The sequence below is a fragment of the Jaculus jaculus genome, chromosome 14 (genome assembly GCF_020740685.1).
Source record: "Jaculus jaculus isolate mJacJac1 chromosome 14, mJacJac1.mat.Y.cur, whole genome shotgun sequence".
In the NCBI taxonomy this organism is placed as follows: domain Eukaryota; kingdom Metazoa; phylum Chordata; class Mammalia; order Rodentia; family Dipodidae; genus Jaculus; species Jaculus jaculus.
This window is the reverse complement of record NC_059115.1, coordinates 1239757-1261178: the sequence shown is the minus strand read 5'-3', so window position 1 is coordinate 1261178 and position 21422 is coordinate 1239757. Positions and strand designations below refer to the sequence as shown.

The 21422-nt window shown below is 46.1% G+C and overlaps 1 protein-coding gene across 7 annotated transcripts in view; it reads left to right on the top strand.

Annotated features, from left to right (window-relative positions):
* Positions 1 to 21422, top strand: part of Akt2 (AKT serine/threonine kinase 2) — a 70713-nt gene that overhangs the window by 10485 nt on the left and 38806 nt on the right. For 5 of the 7 annotated variants that reach the window (XM_045133578.1, XM_045133573.1, XM_045133577.1 and 2 more), the window contains exon 2: positions 7457 to 7584. In XM_045133578.1, coding sequence (XP_044989513.1) covers positions 7539 to 7584 — 46 coding nt within the window. In that variant the 5' untranslated portion in view covers positions 7457 to 7538. The remainder of the gene's footprint in view (positions 1 to 7456; positions 7585 to 21422) is intronic. The other 2 variants (XM_045133580.1, XM_045133579.1) reach the window with 1 other exon arrangement.

Sequence of the window (21422 nt, the reverse complement as noted above, 5' to 3'; positions counted from 1 at the left end):
CACTCTGTTCCCCACACTGACATTGTAGGGCACAAAGATTGCTGGTCAGCAAGTAAATGTGCAGTGTCAAGCCTGTGGTCCTACAGAGAAAAGCAAGGCTATTGGAGGGAGTGGGAAGTCAAGAAGACCTCTCAAACCAACATGTAGGGGTTGGAGAGGTGGCTTGTTGGTTAAGGCATTTGCCTACAAAGCCAAAGGACCTCAGTTTGATTCCCCAGGGCCCTCGTAAGCACAAGGTGGCAAATGCATCTGGAGTTCATTTGCAATGACTGAAGGCCCTGGCATGCCCATTCTCTCTCCCTTTTTCTCTCTCTTCCTCCCTTTCTCCCTTCCTGTCTCTCTCTCTCAAATAAATAATAAAATATTTAAAAAAAAAACGTGGGCAGAGCTGGGCCGCTGCACCTCTCAGGAGGTAGGCACCACTGCTACAGGGATATTGGTACAGGGAGAGAGCTGGTGCAGGTTTCGTAGGGTCCCGGGGCTCCTTTGGCGAGTTGACATTTTCCCAGAACATCAGAGCAGGGATTTGAGCTGAGGAAGGATAGACTCTGGCTTAGGTAGTCACAGGTCCCAGACTGGAGGGAGTGTGGACATTAATCTAAGCCTCACACCCCTGTAAATGGCAGGAACCATAGTTACCCTGTTTCACAGAACCTAGCCCATTCTGTAGGCTCCCAGGTAGAACAAGGCCCTTCTCTGTTCCCCTCTGCCTGTGAGTATGTAATTACTTCATAGGTCTAAACCCAGAGCTGTGAGATGCAACTTCTGAGCAGCTTCCATTTGGAGAACATTGAGAAAATAGGCCATGAGCCAGACATTTAGAAATAATAATATTGGGCTGGGGAGATGGCTTAGCGGTTAAGGTGCTTGCCTGCGAAGCCTAGGGACCCATGTTCGATCACCAGTTGCACAATGAGGCAAAAGCAAGGTCACACATTCCCACTAGGTGGCATAAGCATTGGAGTTCAGTTGCAGTGGCAGAAGCCCTGGCACCAATTCTCTCTCTGTCTCTCACTAGAATTAAAAAGAAAGGAAGAAAGACAGGAAAAAAAAAGAAGAGATAACAGTATCGACTTAAAGACAATTTACAGTAATTTGTAACTGTTTGCAGTCTAAAGATAGAAAGATAGTCATTGATAACCCTTGTACTCAGTAGCTTATTTATTTATTTATTTATTTTTGAGGTAGAGTCTCGCTCTAGTCCAGGCTGACCTGGAATTCACTATGTACTCTCAGGCTGGCCTTGAACTCATGGCGATCTTCCTACCTCTGCCTTCTGAGTGCTGGGACTAACTAAAGGCATGCACCACCACGCCTGGCTTATTTATTTATTTTATTGACAACTTCCATAATTGTAGACCCATGGTAACTCCCTCCCTTCCCCCACTTTCCCCTTTGAAACTCCACTCTCCATCATACCCTTCCCCCTCTCAATCAGTTTCTCTTTTATTTTTATGTCATCATCTTTTCCTCCTATTATGATGGTCTTGTGTAGGTAGTGTCAGGCGCTGTGAGGTCATGGAAATGCAGGACATTTTGTGTCTGGAGGAGCATGTTGTAAGGAATCCTCCTCTTCCTTTGGCTCTTACATTCTTCCTGTCACGTCTTCAGCAGTGGACCCTGAGCCTTGGAAGGTGTGATAGAGATATTGCAGTGCTGAGCACTCCTGTCACTTCTTCTCAGCACCATGGTGCCTTCTGAGTCATCCCAAGGTCCCTGCTATCTGAAAAGAGAAGTTTCTCTAACCAAAAGTGAGAGTAGCATAAATATATGGGTATGGACATAAGAGAAGTGCTTACTGGACAGTTTGGTGAGCGTAGTATATACATTTAGCCAGACAGCAGCAGACATTACACCCCTAGGGCTCATGACTACCTGTAGCAGACAGTTTCAGGTTTGCTGAGATGAACTTCTAGGCCAGGCACAGTTATAAAGGAAGGCATTTATTGAAGCTTACAGATCGAGGGGGAGTTCCATAATGGCAGAAGAAGCTTGCCTGCCTTCACAGGTCCAAGCAGAGAGATAAGCACAAGCCAAAAGCCAAAACACAGCACAGTACACTTTAGGAAATCCAGCTAGGTACTCTTTAGATTGAAATCTCAAACCCACCACCACACCTTAAGATCTGCCCAGTGAAACCACCTCTAGCCAGGTGGCTGCAGATGCAAACTACAAAGTAATAACACACTGAATATATTGGGGTCCATCTATTCAAACTACCACACTACCCTGTTGTAGGGATAGTTTTCAGTGTCAGGGATGTATTCTCTCCCATGAGCGGGCCTCCAGTCCAATGAGAGAGCAGTTGGTTTCCCCCATAACAGACATGTCACTATTGCATCTGTTGGCACATTTGGCCTGGCTGGCCAAATTTAAGGCTTGCAGTGTCCACTGTTGAATATCTCCACTGGTGATTTCTCTCACTCCCATTGAACTGCATGCAGCATGGCTTTTTCCAGCCTTCTGTCAGCTGGTCTACGTGGAAGTTTTCAGCTCAGCTCCAGCAGGATTTCTCAGTGACCTCACAGCCCAAGTATATGGAGTCTTCAGCAATAGGGTCTTACCATCTCTTCCTGGTGGGAAACCAAGGGTCTCGGCAATGGCCTGTAATGTTTTAGTGTCAGTGACCTCCCTGGCCAACAACTCACTGGAAGGTATCCCATCCCTGACACTGAAAATTTTCTAGTAACAATCTATGGCTTCTGAGTCTTCCATTGTCCAAAAGAGTAGGTTTCCATATGATTTATTTATATCCTCTTAGATTTTGATTTGCTCTCCCTCCACTTTTCCTTTACTCAATCTCTTCCCCTGACCTCACTTAGGCCTTTTCACCCCCATTAATCTGCTCTTCTACTTGCATATATATAATACCATCCTATTAGGTCCCCCCTCCTTCCCTTTCTATTCCCTTTATATCTTCTTTCTAGCTTATTGGCCTCTGCTACTGAGTTTTGTTCCTACTCATGTAGAAGTCCAGTCATTTTGTAGCTAGGATCCACCACATATGAAAGAAACTATTGTTGCTGTTGTTGTTGTTTTTGGAGACAGGGTCTCAGACTGTTGCCCAGGTTGATGTTAAACTCACTGTGTAGCCCAGGCTGGCCTTGAAACCATTTCTTTTCTTTTTTTGCAACAGCTGCTAAACAGAATAAAAACTTTACTAGTACAAGGAGAGCCTCTTGTAGACTGGCTCAGCTTCCTCCCTTTACTATGCAGAGCAGACCACCAGTGTGATTTCACATGTGGCCGGGAGGCATTAGAGCTGGGCTGAAAGCCCCAGATGATGCCAGTGTCTTTCTGAGGGGGATATTTAGACAGGCAGCCTTCCTGAGGAGGTGGGGAGAGCCTTGCTTTGGGAGCTAGGCGACCCTAGTGGAGCTCTTTATTAATAGCTGAACTGCCAAACCTGAGCTCTTGTGCATGGTGACTTCTGTAGAAACAGTAACTGTCATCCAGAGCCCGTGGCCACCAGGAGCATAGTCAGCCCCCATGCAGTTGTGGGTCTTCCTCCGTGTCCTGTGGTCATAACGCTGGTGTGGTCTCCCTGCCTGCTGCCTCCTGCGTGGTGAGCACTTTGCTCCTTTTTTTATATACTTTATTTTTATTTATTTGACAGCATGAAGGAGGCAGAGAGAGAGAATGGGTGTGTGGGCATGGTGGCGCACGCCTTTAATCCCAGCACTTGGGAGGCAGAGGTGGGAGGATCACCATGAGTTTGAGGCCACCCCGAGACTACGTTGTGAATTCTAGTTTGGCCTGAGCTAAAGTGAGATTCTACCTCTAAAAAAGAAAGAAAGAGAGAGAGAGAGAGAGAAAAGAGAGAGAGAATTGGGTGCACCAGGGCTTCTAGACACTGCAAACTCTAAATGCATGTGCCACCTTGTACATCTGGCTTACATGGGTCCTGGGGAATTGAACCAAGGTCTTTTGGTGTTGTAGGCAAGTGCCTTAACTGTGAAGCCATCTCTCCAGTCCTCTGCTCCTTTTTATTGCTGGCATTTCCACTGTGTGCGTATTTTCCTGCTTGCTGATCCTTTTTCTTGTGGCTGGGCTTCTGACCTGCTGTGAGCATGGATGGGGAGGGAGGGACTCACTGAGGGTTTCGTGAATCAGCTTGTGTATGTCCTTGGGGAAACGGATGTGTGAGTTTCTGCTGCGAGACTGGGTGATGAGCAGCCATGTAGAGTTGTCATTGCTCTGACACTTCTCACATGGCCTCACTGTCCTGCACCCTACTAAGAGTTCTTACTCCTCTATAGCTTGCTTCACACTGGTTAGTTTTAAAAGTTTTTGCTGTTGCAGGCAGATGGCTTTAGTCCGTGTTTTTTCATGATCTGTGAGAGTTTGTGTGTTCTGTGATCATTGGGGTGTCCTCTCCTATGAGGTGTTTTGTGCTTGTCACCTTACTTCTCAGGTGGCTCCAGCCCCAGCCTTCCTGCACTCAGATGTGGCACCTTCATCCGCAGCAGGTGGGACCCCACGAGGGCACCCTGCTGTAGGATGTGCTGGATGCCGAGTGGCCAGGACAGGTCCCCATGTGCCACTGGCCCCCTCCTTGTCCTCAGCCTGCAGCTCCTGAGTGAGCAGGCTGTCCTCTTGGCTCTGCTGCCTGGCATTTCATCAGCACAGGACTGCGTCACAGACACCTCTGCTGAGGCGCCACCCTCAGTGGGAGGACAGTCTGGAGCCAGGCTGGACACAGGGGATCTTCTAGCTCCTCCCTCTGCTCCCCCCCCCGCCTGAGCTGCCACTGATTTCTTAGTTCTGAGAAGAGACAGTAAAAAGTGGCTCTGACGCTCTGAGCTGCGGCCAGGCCCTGACCACTCAGCTGGGTGAACCCAGGTAAAAGGCTTCCCCTCGCTGAGCCTCTACTCACCTGGGCACGTCATGGTCCCTCTGGTGTAGGGTGTTGGGAGCGCCGGCACCATGCCAAGGCTATCCAGTTGGCTGTGGCTCATGGACTCTGGAACCCTGACCATTTTTGGCTCCACCAGGCTGCCTTCACCTGGCTTTGAACAGCAGGCATGTGCAAGGCTGCATATCAGGTGCCAGGTGGGAGCCAAGCCCTCTGCTCACAGCTGGTCCTTTAAGTGCTGTCCACAGCCCTGGTGTTACAGGGTCTGAGGAGTGCCAGGGTGACATTGCTGGGCTAGGAGGGGCAGGGTGGGAGAAAATGGAGATTGTACCTGGGCACTCTTCTCTTCCTTCCTTCCTTAGCTGCCCTTTCTTTGGCTCTGAGGGGTCCACCCCGACTCATTAGGAAGTCTTCTGAACTGAGCTTGTAGCAAGGAAAAGCCCCAGCTCCATCAGCAGGCCACATGGCCCTGGTGGTCTCGCAGGTTCACTCACCCCGCTGCTTTCTGCTGCAGGGCCTGGTGGTCTCACAGGCTCACTCACCCCCCATGCCTTTCTGCTGCAGGGCCTGTGTATTCCCCTGTTGGAAATATATTCTCTTTCTACCCCTCTCTCTCTATTGAGGCAGAGCCTCACTGTAATCCAGACAGGCCTTGAGCTCACCGCTGTGGTCCTACCTCAGCTTCCTGAGACCTGGATTAAAGGCGTGTGCCACCATACCTGGCTTCCCACACTCCTGTCATACTTGGATATTCACAGCATCTGCTCACATGTCCCAGTGCTATGAAGCTAACTCAGCACCTTGTTCCACTGGTTTCCCTTAAGAGGGGGGAGCACTGCTTCTCTGAGGTTCAGAGGAGGAAGAGCATCCAGATGAGGCTGCAAGGCTGGAAAGGCAGAGTTGTGGTGGGATGCCTCTGCCTCTGCTTTCTAGGGCCAGGGCAGCTCACGTGGGCCTCTTGAGTGTGGGGAGGACTTTGTTCTCTATTCCAAGCATACTGGGGAGCTATGATGGGTTTGTGGCAGGGTGGGACGAAGTCAGATGTAGATGGAGTGGGGCCCTTGACAGAAGAGGAGGCCCATCCAAGTCTGCAGGGACCTGTCTGAGTGGGGGAAGTTTCAAAGCAGGTGTGTGGGGGCTGCTGGAGTGAGGCTGGTAGAGGCTAGATCCTGAATGGCCTTGAGCACCAAGTTGAGGATGTGGGCAATTTTTATTTTTTTGTTTCTTTGTTGAGATAGGGTCTCACTCTGGCCCAGGCTGACCTGGAATTCACTGTGTAGTTTCAGGATGGCCTTGAACTCACAGTGATCCTCTTACCTCTGCCTCCCAAGTTCTAGGATTAAAGGCATGTGCCACCATGCTTGGCTGACTTGGGCATTTTTGCCAAGGACACAAGGAGCCATGGAGGGTTTTGAGCAAAAGTCACTTTGAGGGGCATCTGGCTTCTGAGTAGGGACAGATGGGAGGTGGGTCCTAGGAAGAAGGTGGAATGGTACTCTCTGGCCAGCCTTAGGGTAGGGTGGGAGGAGAGAACGGGCTGAGGACTCCGGTGCTCCCATGCGTGTGCACACACGTGTGTGTGAAGTCTGTCTGGCTGGGGAGGCTCTTTATTGCTTCAAATCCTTGCAACTTGGAATCCAGCTTGTGATTTCTCACCCTCTCTTTCTCCCTGGTACTGACCACCTCGCCTTTCCTCTGCTTCCTCCCACTTACCTCCTTCTGCCCAGGGTCTGGGCATCCTGCCACTGTCACATGCCAGGCAGTAGCATGTCCGGCCCACCAGCTCCCCTGGGGCACGAGAGAAAGCTGATGCCCATGGTATCCCTAGAGCCAACTGCTACTTCTCTGGGGGCCTCTCTAGCTCCCGATCTGCTGTCCGCAAATAACCCGGGGCTGGGAGAGGCACAAGTCTTCTTGGACTCCATGGCCTTGGTCCAAGCCCAAGCTCCAGGTAGGGCCCAGCTGGCATCCCCTCCGCTCAGGGAACCTGAGACACAGCAGCAGTCTCGGCGTCCCTCAGTCTGTCAGCTGCAGGCCCCTAAGGGCAGAAGCAGAGGTCTTGGGAAAGGGACTAGGACTTCAGGTCAAGCCCCCGGGAGCGGGTTCTAAGCGTAGTTCCTTCAGGATCTGAACTTCTGAGACCTGTTCTGATGGGGACAGTGGGATGGAGAAGCTCTGCACTGGGCTGGGGTGTGCTTAGTTTGCTGAAGGTGGCAAGTTGGCAGCTCCTGGTTTGGGAAAGAGAGAAAGATGGTGGTGGCATTGGGGGCGGGCAGATGTGGTGGCTTTGAGTATGCTGTCAGTGCCCAGGGCTGTATGGCTCATCGAGGGTTACCTCAGCACTAGGCTGTGGAGTTGACTCAGGAGGCAGGGCTGAGGGCACCTTACTTTCTCCTGGCCAGCCAGGAGGGCGGAGTTTGGGTATTGGGTCTGTGCTCCCCCTACATTGGACTCTGGGGACCCTGTGTCCCAATGGAAGGGCTCTCACTGCTACACCAGTGCCCAGCAAACCAGGCAGCCCAAGGGTCTCAGAACCCACATATCCTGCGGGATGGAGCTGGGTACATCTCTCCCACTCTCATGGCTTCTTTTGTCTTGCAGACTACTTTGTCCACAGTGTCTCCTGCATGTCCTGCTGCCCTGAGCTGTGCCGAGCTAGGTGACAGCGTGTCACGCTGCCACAATGAATGAGGTATCTGTCATCAAAGAAGGTTGGCTCCACAAGCGAGGTAATGGGCCAGTTTTGCCCTCCAGACTGTATGTGTCCCCACTGTACCCTGCTCCCTTCTGGCACTTTGTGTTCTGAAGGTTAAGGTGTTGGATGATTACCAGCTCAAGGAGCCATGGATTTGTGGCCCTAGCTGTATATCCTTGAATCAGCTCAGAGCAGACCTCAGGCTGTGCCTCTGTATCAGTGATGTCATTTATCTGCCCCTCTTACAGATGAAGATCGTGGGGCTTGCAGAGGGAAGTCACATAAGTGAAGTAACAGCAAGGCAGTGGCATTCATTCCACAAATGATCGGGTAGTTGACTGTGTGGGGCTTCACTTGTCCCAGGCTCAGGACTCGCGTGAAGGGGAATGCGAACCAACAACACATGGCAAGAAGTGCTGTTGTCGGAGTGGAACTGAGGGTCAAGGGGCTGGTGAGCTGCTGGGAAGCGCTCTGAGAAGGCGACGGCAAGCAGGGCCCGGAGGACCTGCCGGAGTGAGAGGCACAGACAGTGTGGCAGGGGTGGCAGCAAGGACAAAGGCTCTGAGCAGGCATGTGCTTGGTGTCTCTGAGGACAGTACCACTGAGAAGAGTGAGCAGGGGCCAGGCAGAGCAAGCCTGTGGGGCCCACAGCCAGGAAAGTACCTCGGCTTTTCTCTGCAGGACAGGGAAGTCTAGAGTGTGGGGGGCCAGGCAGGACATGGTCCAGTGGCGTGCTAGGAAGCCGAGGTCCTGAGAGACTAACCCTTGAGAGCCCAGGGCTGCCTGTCCCCTGTGCCAGCCTTCATGGGACCTGGGAAACAGCATGTGCTGAACTGGCTTCAGAGACTTTTTCCTGGGGAGGAAGATGCCAAGTGTTGGCGAGGTTGCTGGTTCATGTGTACTTCCGTTCACCCCACACTTACGTGGAGCAGCACTATGGGCCAGCCAGGCAGGTGCCCCATCCTCACGATGACGCCTGACATCTCGGTGGGGGTCAGGTGCCTGAGTAGGCAATGTATTCAGTGGTGGCCCCTTTAGGGAGTGCACTCAGGCAGTAAAGGAGGGTGGAGGTGAGGTGCCTGGAGCTGAGAGCCACCTCACATCAGGTAGTTGGGGAGAGCTTCCTGGAGGAGACCATGTCTGCAAAAAGATCCAAAGGGAACTAGGTTGCCCCATGGTTCATGGGGGCAGGGGAGGGCAGCACAACAGCCCTGAGCTTGGGCTGTGGACAGCACTGTTTAGATCTTGGCACCTGTTGAATTCTAGTCTCAGCTCTTTCACTTCCTCTTGTGTGCAAGGTATGTCACTTGTCTTGAGTCTTTCTGAGTTAGGTTTTTGTGACAGACGGGTCTCTATGTAGTCCAGCCAGGCCACCAAATTGTGGCAATCTTTCTGCCTCAACCTCCCAGTGGCAGAGTATAGGCATGTGCCACCATGCCTGGCTGCATCTGACGATGTAGTAACAAGCCAGGCCTCCAGGTGACAATAGGAGAGTCTCTGAGGTAGGAGCTTCCATGTGACTCACTCACTGGTGTCTTTAGGTCCTCGGAAAGTTCTTAGTGAACAGCTATGGAATGACGGGGGCTTTGTGACATGACTGTGCCAGGATGCCGTCCCTCAGCTCATGCTCCTAAGACCTAGGCTCTGTGGACTTGTATGAGGAGTGTGCTGGAGGAATGTAGACTGATGGGGAGTTGAGTTCACCTGGTCCAGACTGCACTGACAAATTAAGTAGAACTTGCTCTTCCCTCCTTAAAATATATATATATATATATATACATATATATATATATATATATATATATATTTATTTATTTATTTATTTGCAAGCAGAAAGAGAGAGAATGAGAGAGAGAAGAGTGTGTTAGGGCCTCCAGCCACTCATTGCAAACGAACTCCAGATGCATGCGCTATCTTGTGCATCTGGTTTACGTGGGTCCTGGGGAATCGAACCCCGGCTGCTTCCTCCTCAGACTATGGGGATAAGAGTGAGAACATTTTCCTTTCTCAGGTCCTCCTTGTCACCAAAGTGTGAAAGGCCACCACAAGTGTCTGCATTGTCAATTCTCCCGTGCCTGTGTCCAAATAAGGAAATAGAGGGCAGTTTCCAAGGACCCTATCACCTGCCTGCCTGTCCATCTGGGCTGTCTCTGTTGGCCTAACAGTTTCAGAGATATGCTTTTCTAGAGTGCTTTAAAAAAAAATAATGTGTGGCAGGATCAAACCAAAGGCCTTGTGCATGTCAGGCAAGTGCTGAAGTGAGCTGCATTCCCAGTTTGTTTAGCCTTTTCTGTTTGTTTTCTGAGGCAGGGTCTCATTCTAGCCCAGGCTGACCTGGAATTCACTATGTAGTCTCAGGCTGGCCTTGAACTCATGGTGATCTTCCTATCTCTGCCTCCTGAGTGCTGGAATTAAAGGTGTGCACCACGAGCCTTGCTTTGCTTTCTTTCTTTTTCTGTTTTTAAGTGTTTTTATTTATTTGTGTCCAGAGAGACAGAGAGGGAGAGAGAAAGAAAAACACTGGCCACACAGGGGCCTCTAGTCACTGCAAACAAACTCCATATGCATGCACCACTTTGTGCATCTGGCTTTACATGGGTCCTGGGGAACTGAACCAGGATGCTAGACTTTGCAGGCAAGTGCTTTAACTGTTGAGTTCTCCCTCTAGCCCTTTTTCTTTTTTAAGTTAAGGTAGAGGCTAGGAAGATGGCTCAGCAGTTAAAGGTACTTATTTAAGTTAAGGTAATTTTGCATAATGTGAAATTAACCTCTTTACTTTGTACTATGTAGTGGTATTTCGTCCATTCATGATGTTGTCTAACCACTACCTCCTTCAAGTTCCAAAACCTCTTTAAGCCAGAAGGCAACCTTGTACCCGTTAAGCAGCCTGTCTCCATCTCCTTCCTCCCAGCACCTGGCTCACCTGTGGCTTCCTGTTTGTAGAGTTGCTGCTCTAGAAACTGCAGGAAACAGCCTGCACCATGTGGCTTGTTGTGACTGGCTTCCTGCACAGCGTCACACCACGCACCAGTGCTGCATTCCTCTTTATGCTCAGCTTATAGGTGGAGTGCTGCATTTATCCATTGACTGGCTTCTTGCACAGCGTCACAGCATGTGTCAATCAGACTGTGCTGTTTTGTCCATTCATCCCCTATGTATTGAGCTCATTTGTTTCTTTTGGCAATTGTGAGTAGTGTCGCTATAAACAGAATGTATAGTGTTTGAACACCTACTCTCAGTTCTTTCTTATTTTTGAGACAGAGTCTCATGTAGTCCAGGTTGACCTTAAACTTGCTTTGTAGCTGAAGATAACCCTGAATATTTGTGTGTGTGGTGTACATGTATGTGTTTGTGTGGGCATGCTTGTATGTGGAGGACAAAGGTCAGTGTCAAGTGTCTTCCTCAGTCTTACTGAGACAAGGCCTCTCACCAAACCTGGAGTGCTCCAGCTCAGCCAAACTCGATGGCCAGTGAGCCCTGGGGACTCCCAGTCTCCCCCTCTTTGGCACTGGAATTACAAGTGCACATCATCATGCCCAGTGTTTTATGTGGGTACTGGGGATCTAAACTCAGGTCCTCACTGAATTTAGCAAGCATTTTACTCACTAAACCATCTCCATAGCCTCCAATCTTGAATTTCTGATCCTCTTGTCTCTGATTCCTGAATGCTTAGGTTTCAGAGGTATACCACCTTGTCCAGTTTAAATGGTACTAGGGATTGAGCCTAGTACTTGTGTGTGCAAGGCAAGCACTCAGCCAACTCAGTTATCCCCAGCCTAGTGAAGAATTAACCGGGTGTGGTGGCATGCACCTTTAATCTCAGCACTTGAGAAGCTCAGGTGGGAACACCACTGACAGCTAGACCAGCCTGAGGCTACAGGGTAAGCAGGTCACCTCAGGCTAGAGTGAGACCCTAACTCAAAACAAAACAAAAAAATACTATTAACGTTTTTGGGTCTCACTCTAGCCCAGGCTGACCTGGAATTCACTATGTAGTCTCAGGGTGGCCTCGAACTCACAGTGATCCTCCTACCTTTGCCTCTTGAGTGCTGGGATTAAAAGCATACGCCAGCACACCTGGCTCTACTATTAACTTTATATGTGGTATATAGTTTCAGGCAGGGGTCTAACTTGGTTCCTTTGTACCATTAGTTGAGACTGTTCTCATTGAAGGCTTTTGGGATTCTTGTTGAAAATCTATTTTATCTTATTTTTATTTAATTTTATTTTTATTAATTTATCTTATTTAATTTTTTAGTAATTTAATTTAATTTTTTAATTTTTATTTAATTTTATTAACAACTTCAATGATTATAAAAAATATTCCATGGTAATGCCTTCCCTCCCCCCACTTTCCCCTTTGAGACTCCACTCTCCATCATATTCCCTCCCCCTCTCAATCAGTCTCTCTTTTATTTTGATGTCATGATCGTTTCCTCCTATTATGATGGTCTTGTGTAGGGAGTGTCAGGCACTGTGAAGTCATGGATATCCAGGCCATTTTGTGTCGGGAGGAGCATGTTGTAAGGAGTCCTACCCTTCCTTTGGCTCTTACATTCTTACATTCCTCTGTCACTTCTTCTCAGCACCATAATACTTTCTGAGTCATCCCAAGGTCACTGCCATCTGAAAAGAAAAGATTCTCTACCAAAAGGGAGAGTAGCATTAAGATAAGGGCATGAACATTTAAGAGAAGTGCTTACTGGGCAATTTGATAGGCATAGTATATACATTTAGCCAGACAACAGCAGATGTTACACCCCTAGGACTCATGACTTCCCTTGTTTTAAGTTTTCAGTATCATGGATGTATTCCCTCCCATGAGCAGTTCTCTAGTCCAATTAGAGGGCAGTTGGTTTCCACCATGACAGACATGCCACTATTGCGCCCATTGGCTCATTGGGCCTGGTTTGCAGTGTCCACTATTGAGTATCTTCATTGGTGATTTCTCTTTCTCCCATTGAACTGCATGCAGAACGGCTTCTTCCAGCTTTCTGTCAGCTGGTCTACATGGAGGAGGTTTTTAAGCTCAGCTGCCTTGCAGCCCAAGTATGTGGAGTCTTCAGCAATAGGGTCTTACCAAATACTCCGCGTGGGAAACCAAGGGCCTCAGCAATGGCCTATGTTTTGTGGGTATCATGGACCTCCCTGGCCAACAACTCACTGGAAGGTATCCCATCCCTGGCACTTAAAATTTTCTAGCAACAATCTGTGGCTCCTGAGTGTTCCATTGTCCAAAAAAAGTAAGTTTCCATATGATTTATTTTTTGTTTATTTTTATTTATGTATTTGAGAGCAACAGACAGAGAGAGAAAGAGGCAGAGGGAGAGAATGGGCACACCTGAGCTTCCAGCCACTGCAAACAAACTGCAGACACATGCACCCCCTTGCGCATCTGGCTAATGTAGGTCCTGGAGAATCAAGCTTCGAACTGGGATCCTTGGGCTTCACAGGCAAGTGCTTAACCAGTAAGCCATCTCTCCAGCCCAGTTACCCTTGCTTTTTCCTTTAGCAGTTTGAGAGTTTCAGGTCTGATATTAAGGTGTTTAATTTGGACTTAATTATTGTGCATAAAGAAAGAGAAGAATCTATTTTCTTTCTTTCTTTTTTTTTTTTTTTTGGTTTTATGAGGTAGGGTCTCACTCTAGCTCAGGCTGACCTGGAATTCTCTATGTAGTCTCAGGGTGGCCTCTAACTCACGGTGATCCTCCTACCTTTGCCTCCCGAGTGCTGGGATTAAAGGCATGCGCCACCACACCCGGCTGAAGAATCTATTTTCATTCTTCTACAGATATATACATTTGCTGAGGAGTCTGTTGTTTCTCCAATGTGTATTTTCTTTGAAGCAATTGTGAATGGCATTGATTCTGATTTCAACCTCTGTGTGTTTGTTGTTAGCATATAGGAAGGCTACAGACTTCTGTGTGTTTATTTTGTAGTCTACTACATGGTTGTAGGTGTTTATTAGCTCTAATACCTTGCTTGCTGGTAGAGTCTTTAGGATCCTTTATGTATAGAATCATGTCATCTGCAAATAATGATAACTTGATCTCTTCCTTTCCAATTTGTATCCCTTTTATGTGTAGCTCTTGCCTTATTGCTATGGCTAAGAATTCCAGTGCTATATTAAATAAAAGTGGGGACAGTGGACACCCTTGTCTTGTTCCTGATTTTAGTGGAAAAGCTTCCAGTTTTTCCCCATTTAGTAAATATGTTGGCTGTAGGTTTGTCATAAATATCCTTTATTATGTTGAGATTCGGGGCTCCTTCCCGCTCAGGTAGTGCCGAGGGAAGGACCAGGCCTGCTGGTTCCTCTCTAGGGGTTGAGGGGATGATGAGCTTTGGATGACCCAGACCTCTCCTGGCCACCGGAGAAAAACCACACTGAGTTGGGAGTCTTTTCCATGCAGAAACAACTCACTTTATTACTCTGAGCAGTTGCCTATATCATGTTGAGGATGAAGGCGGGGATTTTAGGATGGGGGAAGAGGTAAGGGCCAATAGTAAACTGTAACTATTGAAATGGTAATTACAATTGCCATGCAGAGGTAGCAGGCCAGAAGCCATTAGGCATCTTGCTGAGTCATAGCTGGCCAGAGACAGGTCGCCAAACTTTAGCTAGGCTCAGGAAGTTCCACTAGGCCTCACGCCTGGGCCTTTCAGGGCCCAACATTGAGATATGTTTCTTCTATTTCCAGTCTTTGTAACATTTTTATCATGAAGGGATGTTGGATTTTGTCAAATGCTTTCTCTGCATCTAATGAGATGATCATGTGATTTTTGTCCTTCAGTCCATTTATATAATGTATTACATTTATTGATTTGCATATGTTAAACCATCCCTGCATTTGTGGGACAAAGCCTACTTGGTCGGGGTGAATGATCTTTCTGATATATTCTTGTATTCTGTTTGCCACTATTTGTTGAGAATTTTTGCATCTATGTTTATGAGAGAGGTTGTTATGTTATTTTCGTTTTTTGTTCTATTTTTGCCTGGTTTTGGTATCAGTGTAATGCTGGCTTCGTAGAAGGAATTTGGTAGGATTCCTTCTTTTTCTATTTTATGGAAAAGCTTAAGAAGCATTGGTGTTAGTTCTTTCCTGAAGGTCTGGGAAAATTAACCAGTGAATCCATCTGGGCCTAGACTTTTTTAGTTGGGAGATTTTTGATAACTGCTTGAATCTTCATACTTGTTATAGGTCTGTTTAAGTGATTAATCTCATCTCATCTTGATTTAATTTAGGTAGGTCACATAAGTCAAGGAAATCAGCCATTTCTTTCAGATTTTCATAGTTAGTGGAGTATATGTTCTTATAGTATGTCCCCATGATTTTCTGGATTTCTCTGGTATCTTGTGATGCTGTCCTTTTCATCTCTAATTTTATTAATTTGTGTCTCTTCTTTCTTTTGGTCAGATTTGCTAAGGGTTTATCAATCTTGTTTATCCTTTCAAAGAACTAACTCTTTGTTTCATTGATTCTTTGGATTTTTTTTTGGTTTCTATTTTATTAATTTCTGCCCTAATCTTTATTTCTTCCCATCTTCTGATTTTCGGTTTTCCTTATTCTTTTTCCAAGGCTTTAAGGTGAAGCATTAAGTTGTTTACTTGTGACCTTTCTAATTTCTTGTTCATTTTTTTTTTTTTTTTGAGAGTGACAGACACAGGGAGAAAGACAGATAGAGAGAGAGAGAGAGAATGGGCACGCCAGGGCATCCAACCACTGCAAACGAACTCCAGACGCGTGCGCCCCCTTGTGCATCTGGCTAACGTGGGACCTGGGGAACCGAGCCTTGAACCAGGGTCCTTAGGCTTCACAGGCAAGTGCTTAACCGCTAAGCCATTTCTCCAGCCCTCTAATTTCTTAATATAGGTACTTGAAGCTATAAAATTTCCTCTTAGGACTGCCTTCATTGTGTCCCAAAGGTTTTGGTATGTTGTGTTCTAATTATCATTTGACTCTATAAATTTTTGGATTTCTTTGATTTCTTCATTGACCCATTCATCATTTAGTAGTGTGTTGTTTAGTTTCCATGATTTTGTATATGCTCTATAGATTTTCTTGCTATTGATTTGTAGTTTGATTCCATTGTGGTCAGTTAGAATGCAGGAATTATTTCAATTTCCCTGTATTTGTTAAGACTTGCTTTGTGTCCTAATATATGGTCTATTTTAGAGAATGTTCCATGTGCTGCTCAAAAGAATGTGTATTCTGCAGCATTAGGATGAAATGTTCTGTATATATCTGCTAGGTCCATTCCTTCTATGACCTCATACAATACAGATGCTTTTCTGTTTATTTTTTGCTGGGATGACCTGACAATTGATGTAAGAGGGGTATTGAAATCACCCCCTACCACTGTGTTTGGTGTATCTGTGATCTTAGTTCTAATAGCATTTGTTTGATGAAATTGGGAGCCCTGATATTAGATGTATATATATTTAGGATTGTAATGTCCTCCTGTTGGAGTGTGCCTTTGATCAATATAAAGTGACATTCCTTATCTTTCCTAACTAATGTTGCACTGAAGTCTACCTTGTCAGATATTAGGATAGCAACCCCTGCTTGTTTTCTAGGCCCATTTGCTTGCTACACTGTTTTCCAATCTTTCACACTAAGATAGTGTCCATCCTTTGTAGAAACGTGACTTTCTTGGAGGCAACAAATTGAAGGATCCTGCTGTTTAACCCAGTCTGCAAACCTGTGTCTTTTTTTTTTTTTTAAAGTTTTTTTTTTTTAATTTTTATTTATTTATTTATTTGAGAGTGACAGACACAGAGAGAAGGACAGATAGAGGGAGAGAGAGAGAATGGGCGCGCCAGGGCTTCCAGCCTCTGCAAACGAACTCCAGACGCGTGCGCCCCCTTGTGCATCTGGCTAACGTGGGACCTGGGGAACTGAGCCTCGAACCGGGGTCCTTAGGCTTCACAGGCAAGCGTTTAACCGCTAAGCCATCTCTCCAGCCCAACCTGTGTCTTTTGTTTGGGGTATTGAGGCTGTTGATATTAAGAGATATTATTGAAAGGTGTGTATTTATTTTTGCCAGTTTTTTGTAGTTCTTCCGATTTTATCTTTGCTCTCTTCTGTTAACTAGTATTTGAATATTGTTTGTTTATTCCAGGTTCCTTATATGTGTGCTTTTTTTTTTCCTTCAACATGGAGGATTCTTTCAAGTATTTTCTGTAGAGCTGGTTTTGTCTTCAAATATTTCTTTAGCATGCTTTTGTTGTGGAATGTCCTTATTTCTCCATCTATTTGAATGGATAGCTTTGCAGGATAAAGTAACCTTGGTAGACAGTTGTTATATTTCAGAACTTGGAATATGTCACTCCAAACCCTCTGGCTTTTAAACTTTGTGTTGAGTAATCTGCTGTGAACCTGATGGGCTTGCCTTTGTATGTGATATGATTTTTCTGTCTGTTTTAATATATTTTCTCTGGTTTGTACGCTTGGTAGTTTAATTACAATATGGCAAGGAGAGGTGCTTTTCAGGTCTTGTCTGGTTAGTGTTCTAAAGGATTCCTATATCTGCACTGGCATCTTTTCCCAATTTGGGGGAAGTTTTCTTCTGTGATTTTGTTGAAAATGCCTACTATGCCTTTGGAGTGAAATTCTTGTAATATACCTTGAATTCTTATGTTTCATCTTTTCATAGTGTGCCGAATATCTTGAAAGTCCCATTCATACTTTCCTATTAGTTTGTCTTTCTCTTTGTTGGACTGTATTAGATCTGCCACCTGGTCTTCTAGTTTAGATATTCTGTCCTCTCCTTCACTCATTCTACTGATGAGATTTTTGACAGGTTTTTTTTTTTTTTAATTTCATTAGCTGTGTTCTTCATTGCTAGTAATTCTGACTGGTTTTTCTTTATATTTCTATTTCCTTATTTTTGTCTTGTATTAACCTCTTTATTTCATTAAATTGGTTGCCTGTGTCTTCTTTGATTCCTTTGGTTTCCTCTTTTATTCTTTTGATTTCTTCTTTGGCTTCTTTGAGCACATTTATAATCATTCTTTTGAAATCTTTGTCAGGCATTTCCTCTAACTCATTTTCATTGGAGGTAATTTCTGATACATTAATACTTTTTGGTGAATTTATATTGTCTTGATTTTTGCTGTTTCTTGTGTTATAATGTATATATTTTTACATCTTGGATTAACTTAATACTTGGATATTCTAGTTAGCTGCAGTATTATTAGATGTATCAAATATCTGATGTTAGGGCTGGAGAGATGGGTTAGTGGTTAAGCACTTGCCTGTGAAGCCTGAGGACCCTGGTTTGAGGCTCAGTTCCCCAGGACTCATGTTATCCAGATGCACAAGGGGGCTCACGTGTTTGGAGTTCCTTTGCAGTGTCTGGAGGCCATGGTGCGTCCATTCTCCCTCTCTCTCTATCTGCCTCTTTCTCTCTCTGTCACTCTTAAATAAATAAATAATTTTTAAAAATCTCATGTTATATATCTTCAGGGTAGGAGCTTACTGTGTTAGGGGTGGCTCTTAAGACTCTCTGAATATCTACAAAAGTAACCCTAGATGTTGGGTTTGCCTGCTATGAGAGTATTCAAGTAGGCTGGGTGGAAGAAAATACAGGCAGATTCTAAAATTTAACTAAACAATGTATACAATCAGTGAAAAACAGCGCAGAGTTTCTATGCAAAAGTAGGTATTATGACAACCAGATCCTCTAAGAAAGTCACTGACTCTTAGGGTGTGTGGTATCCCACACCCCTAATCCTGTCAACAAGGAGGTTAAGATTTCTGGTCTGTTGAGTGTTCCAAGTTAGCTTGTGACCAAGTGAGACCCTTCCCTAATATACAACAGAAGAGGAAACAAAGCCACTGTAAATCAGGAAGCAACAAATAACAAACCCAAAATATAGCTTATTTAAGAATGGTAAATCCGACCATCCATCAGATTTAACCTATAATTTATCCTGATATCGAAGGTGCAATTAGCACTTCCGGTTCAGGCCTATATACCAGGCTTGTTTGGCAGGTACTGACCTGGTATAATCCCAGTTACCTTTTGGGATGATTTTGGTCTCAGTTATGCTGCGCTCCTGCTTGGGTCCCTCCTTGGTGCACTGTGGGTTCAAGTAGGGTGGCTGGGCCGCTGGTCACCAGTGCTGGTGCTGTGATGTCCCTTCCCCAGGTCTCTGGTGCTTGCTGGCGCTTGCACTGCCAGTGGGGGAGGGGAGGCTGTGGATGGTGGCTCTAGTTCTCCCACTGGTCCATGTGATCCTCTACCTCGGGATCTACTCCTCTGTTGGTTGCTGTGGTCCTACCTTCTCTTTTCTTGAGTTTGCGAGGAGCTCCTGTGTGAGTAGAAAATCCCCTCACCTGGCTTTTCCTGAGGCTCAAGCTGAGTCTGGTACCTGGTGCCTCTGCTGCTGCAGCTGCTTCTGCCTGCCTATGTGGGCTCTGGATGCTCTGGATTTCTCCTACTTCTCTGCTGCCATTGGTAATTTCTTATACACCTCACTTTTTAGTAGGAGTGTATTTTGCTGGGTTTTTTTTTGGCTTTTTCTTCCCTAGGTTGCTTTGGTGTGGTTCCTATGCCACCATCTTAACTGGAAGTCTAGAAAATCGATTTTAAAAGATACTTTTGGGGGCTGGAGAGACAGCTTAGTGGTTAAGGCACTTGACTGTAAAGCCTGAGGACCCGTGGTCAAAGCTCCAGTCCCCACTAAACCAGAAGCACAAGGTGATGCGAGTGTGCAAGGCCACACGTGCGTACAAGGTGGCGCACCAGTCTCGTGTTTGATTACAGTGGCTTGGAGGCCCTGGCGTGCCAGTTCTCTCCTCTCTCTCTCTCTCTCTCTCTCTCTCTCTCCCTTCTATGCTCCCTCTCATAAAAGGGAGGGGCAGTTTGTTGGGCTTGCCTCAAAAAATATTTATTTATTTGTGAGCAGAGAGGGAAGGAATGGGCATGCCAGGGCCTCTCACTGCTGTAAACAAATTCTAGATGCATACATGGGATTACAAGTGTGAGCTAATATAGCAGGTTTTGTTTTTGTGTTTTTTTTATTTGAGAGAGAAAGGGAGAAAGAGGCAGTTAGAGAAAAGAGAGGGAGGGAGAGAATATGCACATGAGGGCCTCTAGCTGTTGCAAGTGCTCTGCAGACGCATGTGCTATCTTGTGCATCTGGTTTACATGTATCCTGGGGAATCAAACCTGGATCCTTTGTCTTCACTTGCAAACACATTAACCATTAAGCTATCTCTCAAGCCCTGTTATTGTGTTTTTTATTTTTACTTATTTATTTGAGAGAGGGACAGACAGCAAGACAGAGGCAGAGAGAGAGAATGGGCACATCCCAGCTCCTGCCACTGCAAACGAACTCCAGATGCACGTGCAACTTTGTGTACCTAACTTAACATGGGTACTGGGGAATCGAACCCAGGCCTTCAGGCCTTGCAAGCAAGGGCCTTTAACGTTTGAGCCGTTTCTCCAGCTCCTGTTGTTTTTCTCATGAGCTAGGGCTCGTATTGTATCCTTGGTTACTCTTGAATTCTGAGCAATCCTCTTGTTTCAGTATCTGAAGTCGCTGGGATTACCAGTGTGGGCTCTCACAGCTGGCTTTTGCTGTTTTTCTGGCAGGGGTAGGGGATTTGAGGTAGAGTCTTCCTCTAGCCCCGACTGGCCTGCGGTTCACTATGTAGTCTCAGGCCCTGCAGTCGCAGCCGTCCTCCTACCTCTGCCTTCCACATGCTGGGGTTAAAGACGCGCGCCACCGTGCTAGGCCTTTCTTTCTTTTCCTTTTTTAGTTGTGTTTTGTTTTCTTGTTTCCTTGTTTTTTAAATTTCATGTCATTTGTATGTGTGTAGAGTATGTGATATGTGATACATGCATTTGAGTGTGCAAATGTGTGTGCTCCTGTGTGTATGTGTCCTTCTTTTATCATTCATGTAATTCTGTGAAACAAGGCCTCTTCCTTAAGCTGGAGCTGCTGTCCTCCAGCTGCTCCCGGTAGTCTCTGGTCCCCTTCTCCTCTCTCTGTCCCCCACTGTGGGCTGGGGTTACAGACATGCATGGCCATGCCCAGCTTGTTTTTTTTATCTTCAAGGTAGGGTCTCACTCTAGCCCAGGCTGACCTGTGGCCTTGAACTCACGGCAATACTCCTCCCAAGTGCTGGGATTAAAGGCGTGCACCACCATGCCCAGCTTTCTTTTCTTTTTTTTTTTTTTTTCTATTTTTTTCTTTTTTCATGCCCAGCTTATTACATGGGATTTTTGGAATGGAATCTCCTGGACAACTTGGCTCCTCTGCGGAAGTAGCCAGTGCTCTTAACTGCTGAGCCATCTCCTTAGCCTAGTTTAAAAAAAAAAAAATTAATTTCTTTATGGGGGGGAGATAGAGAAAGAGAATGGGTACACCAGGGCCTCTAGCCACTGTAAACAAACTCCAGATATATGTGCCACTTTGTACATTAAGTGGGTACTGGGGATCGAATCTGGTCCTTAGCATTAACTGTTAAGCCATCTCTCCAGCCTGAGTGGTTTTTGTTTGTTTGGTTTTGGTTTTTTAAGCCTGGATCTCACTGTTTCCCAGGCTTGTTTGGAACTCTTGGACCCTCCTGCCTCAACTTTGGATAGCTGGGAGGTTAGGCACATGTCACCATATCTGGTTGTTTTGTGAACTTGACTTTAGCAATCCTCCTACTTCTGCATGGCCAGTGCTGGGATTAAAGTTGTATGCCACCACCCCTGGCTCTAATTCCCACTTTAAAAAAACTTTTTAACATTGACAACTTCCATAATAGTAGACAATAAACCATAATTCCCTCCCCTCCCCTACTTTCCCATTTCCAACTCCACTCTATCATAGCCCTCCCCTTTCAGTTAGGTTATTATTATTATTATTATTATTAT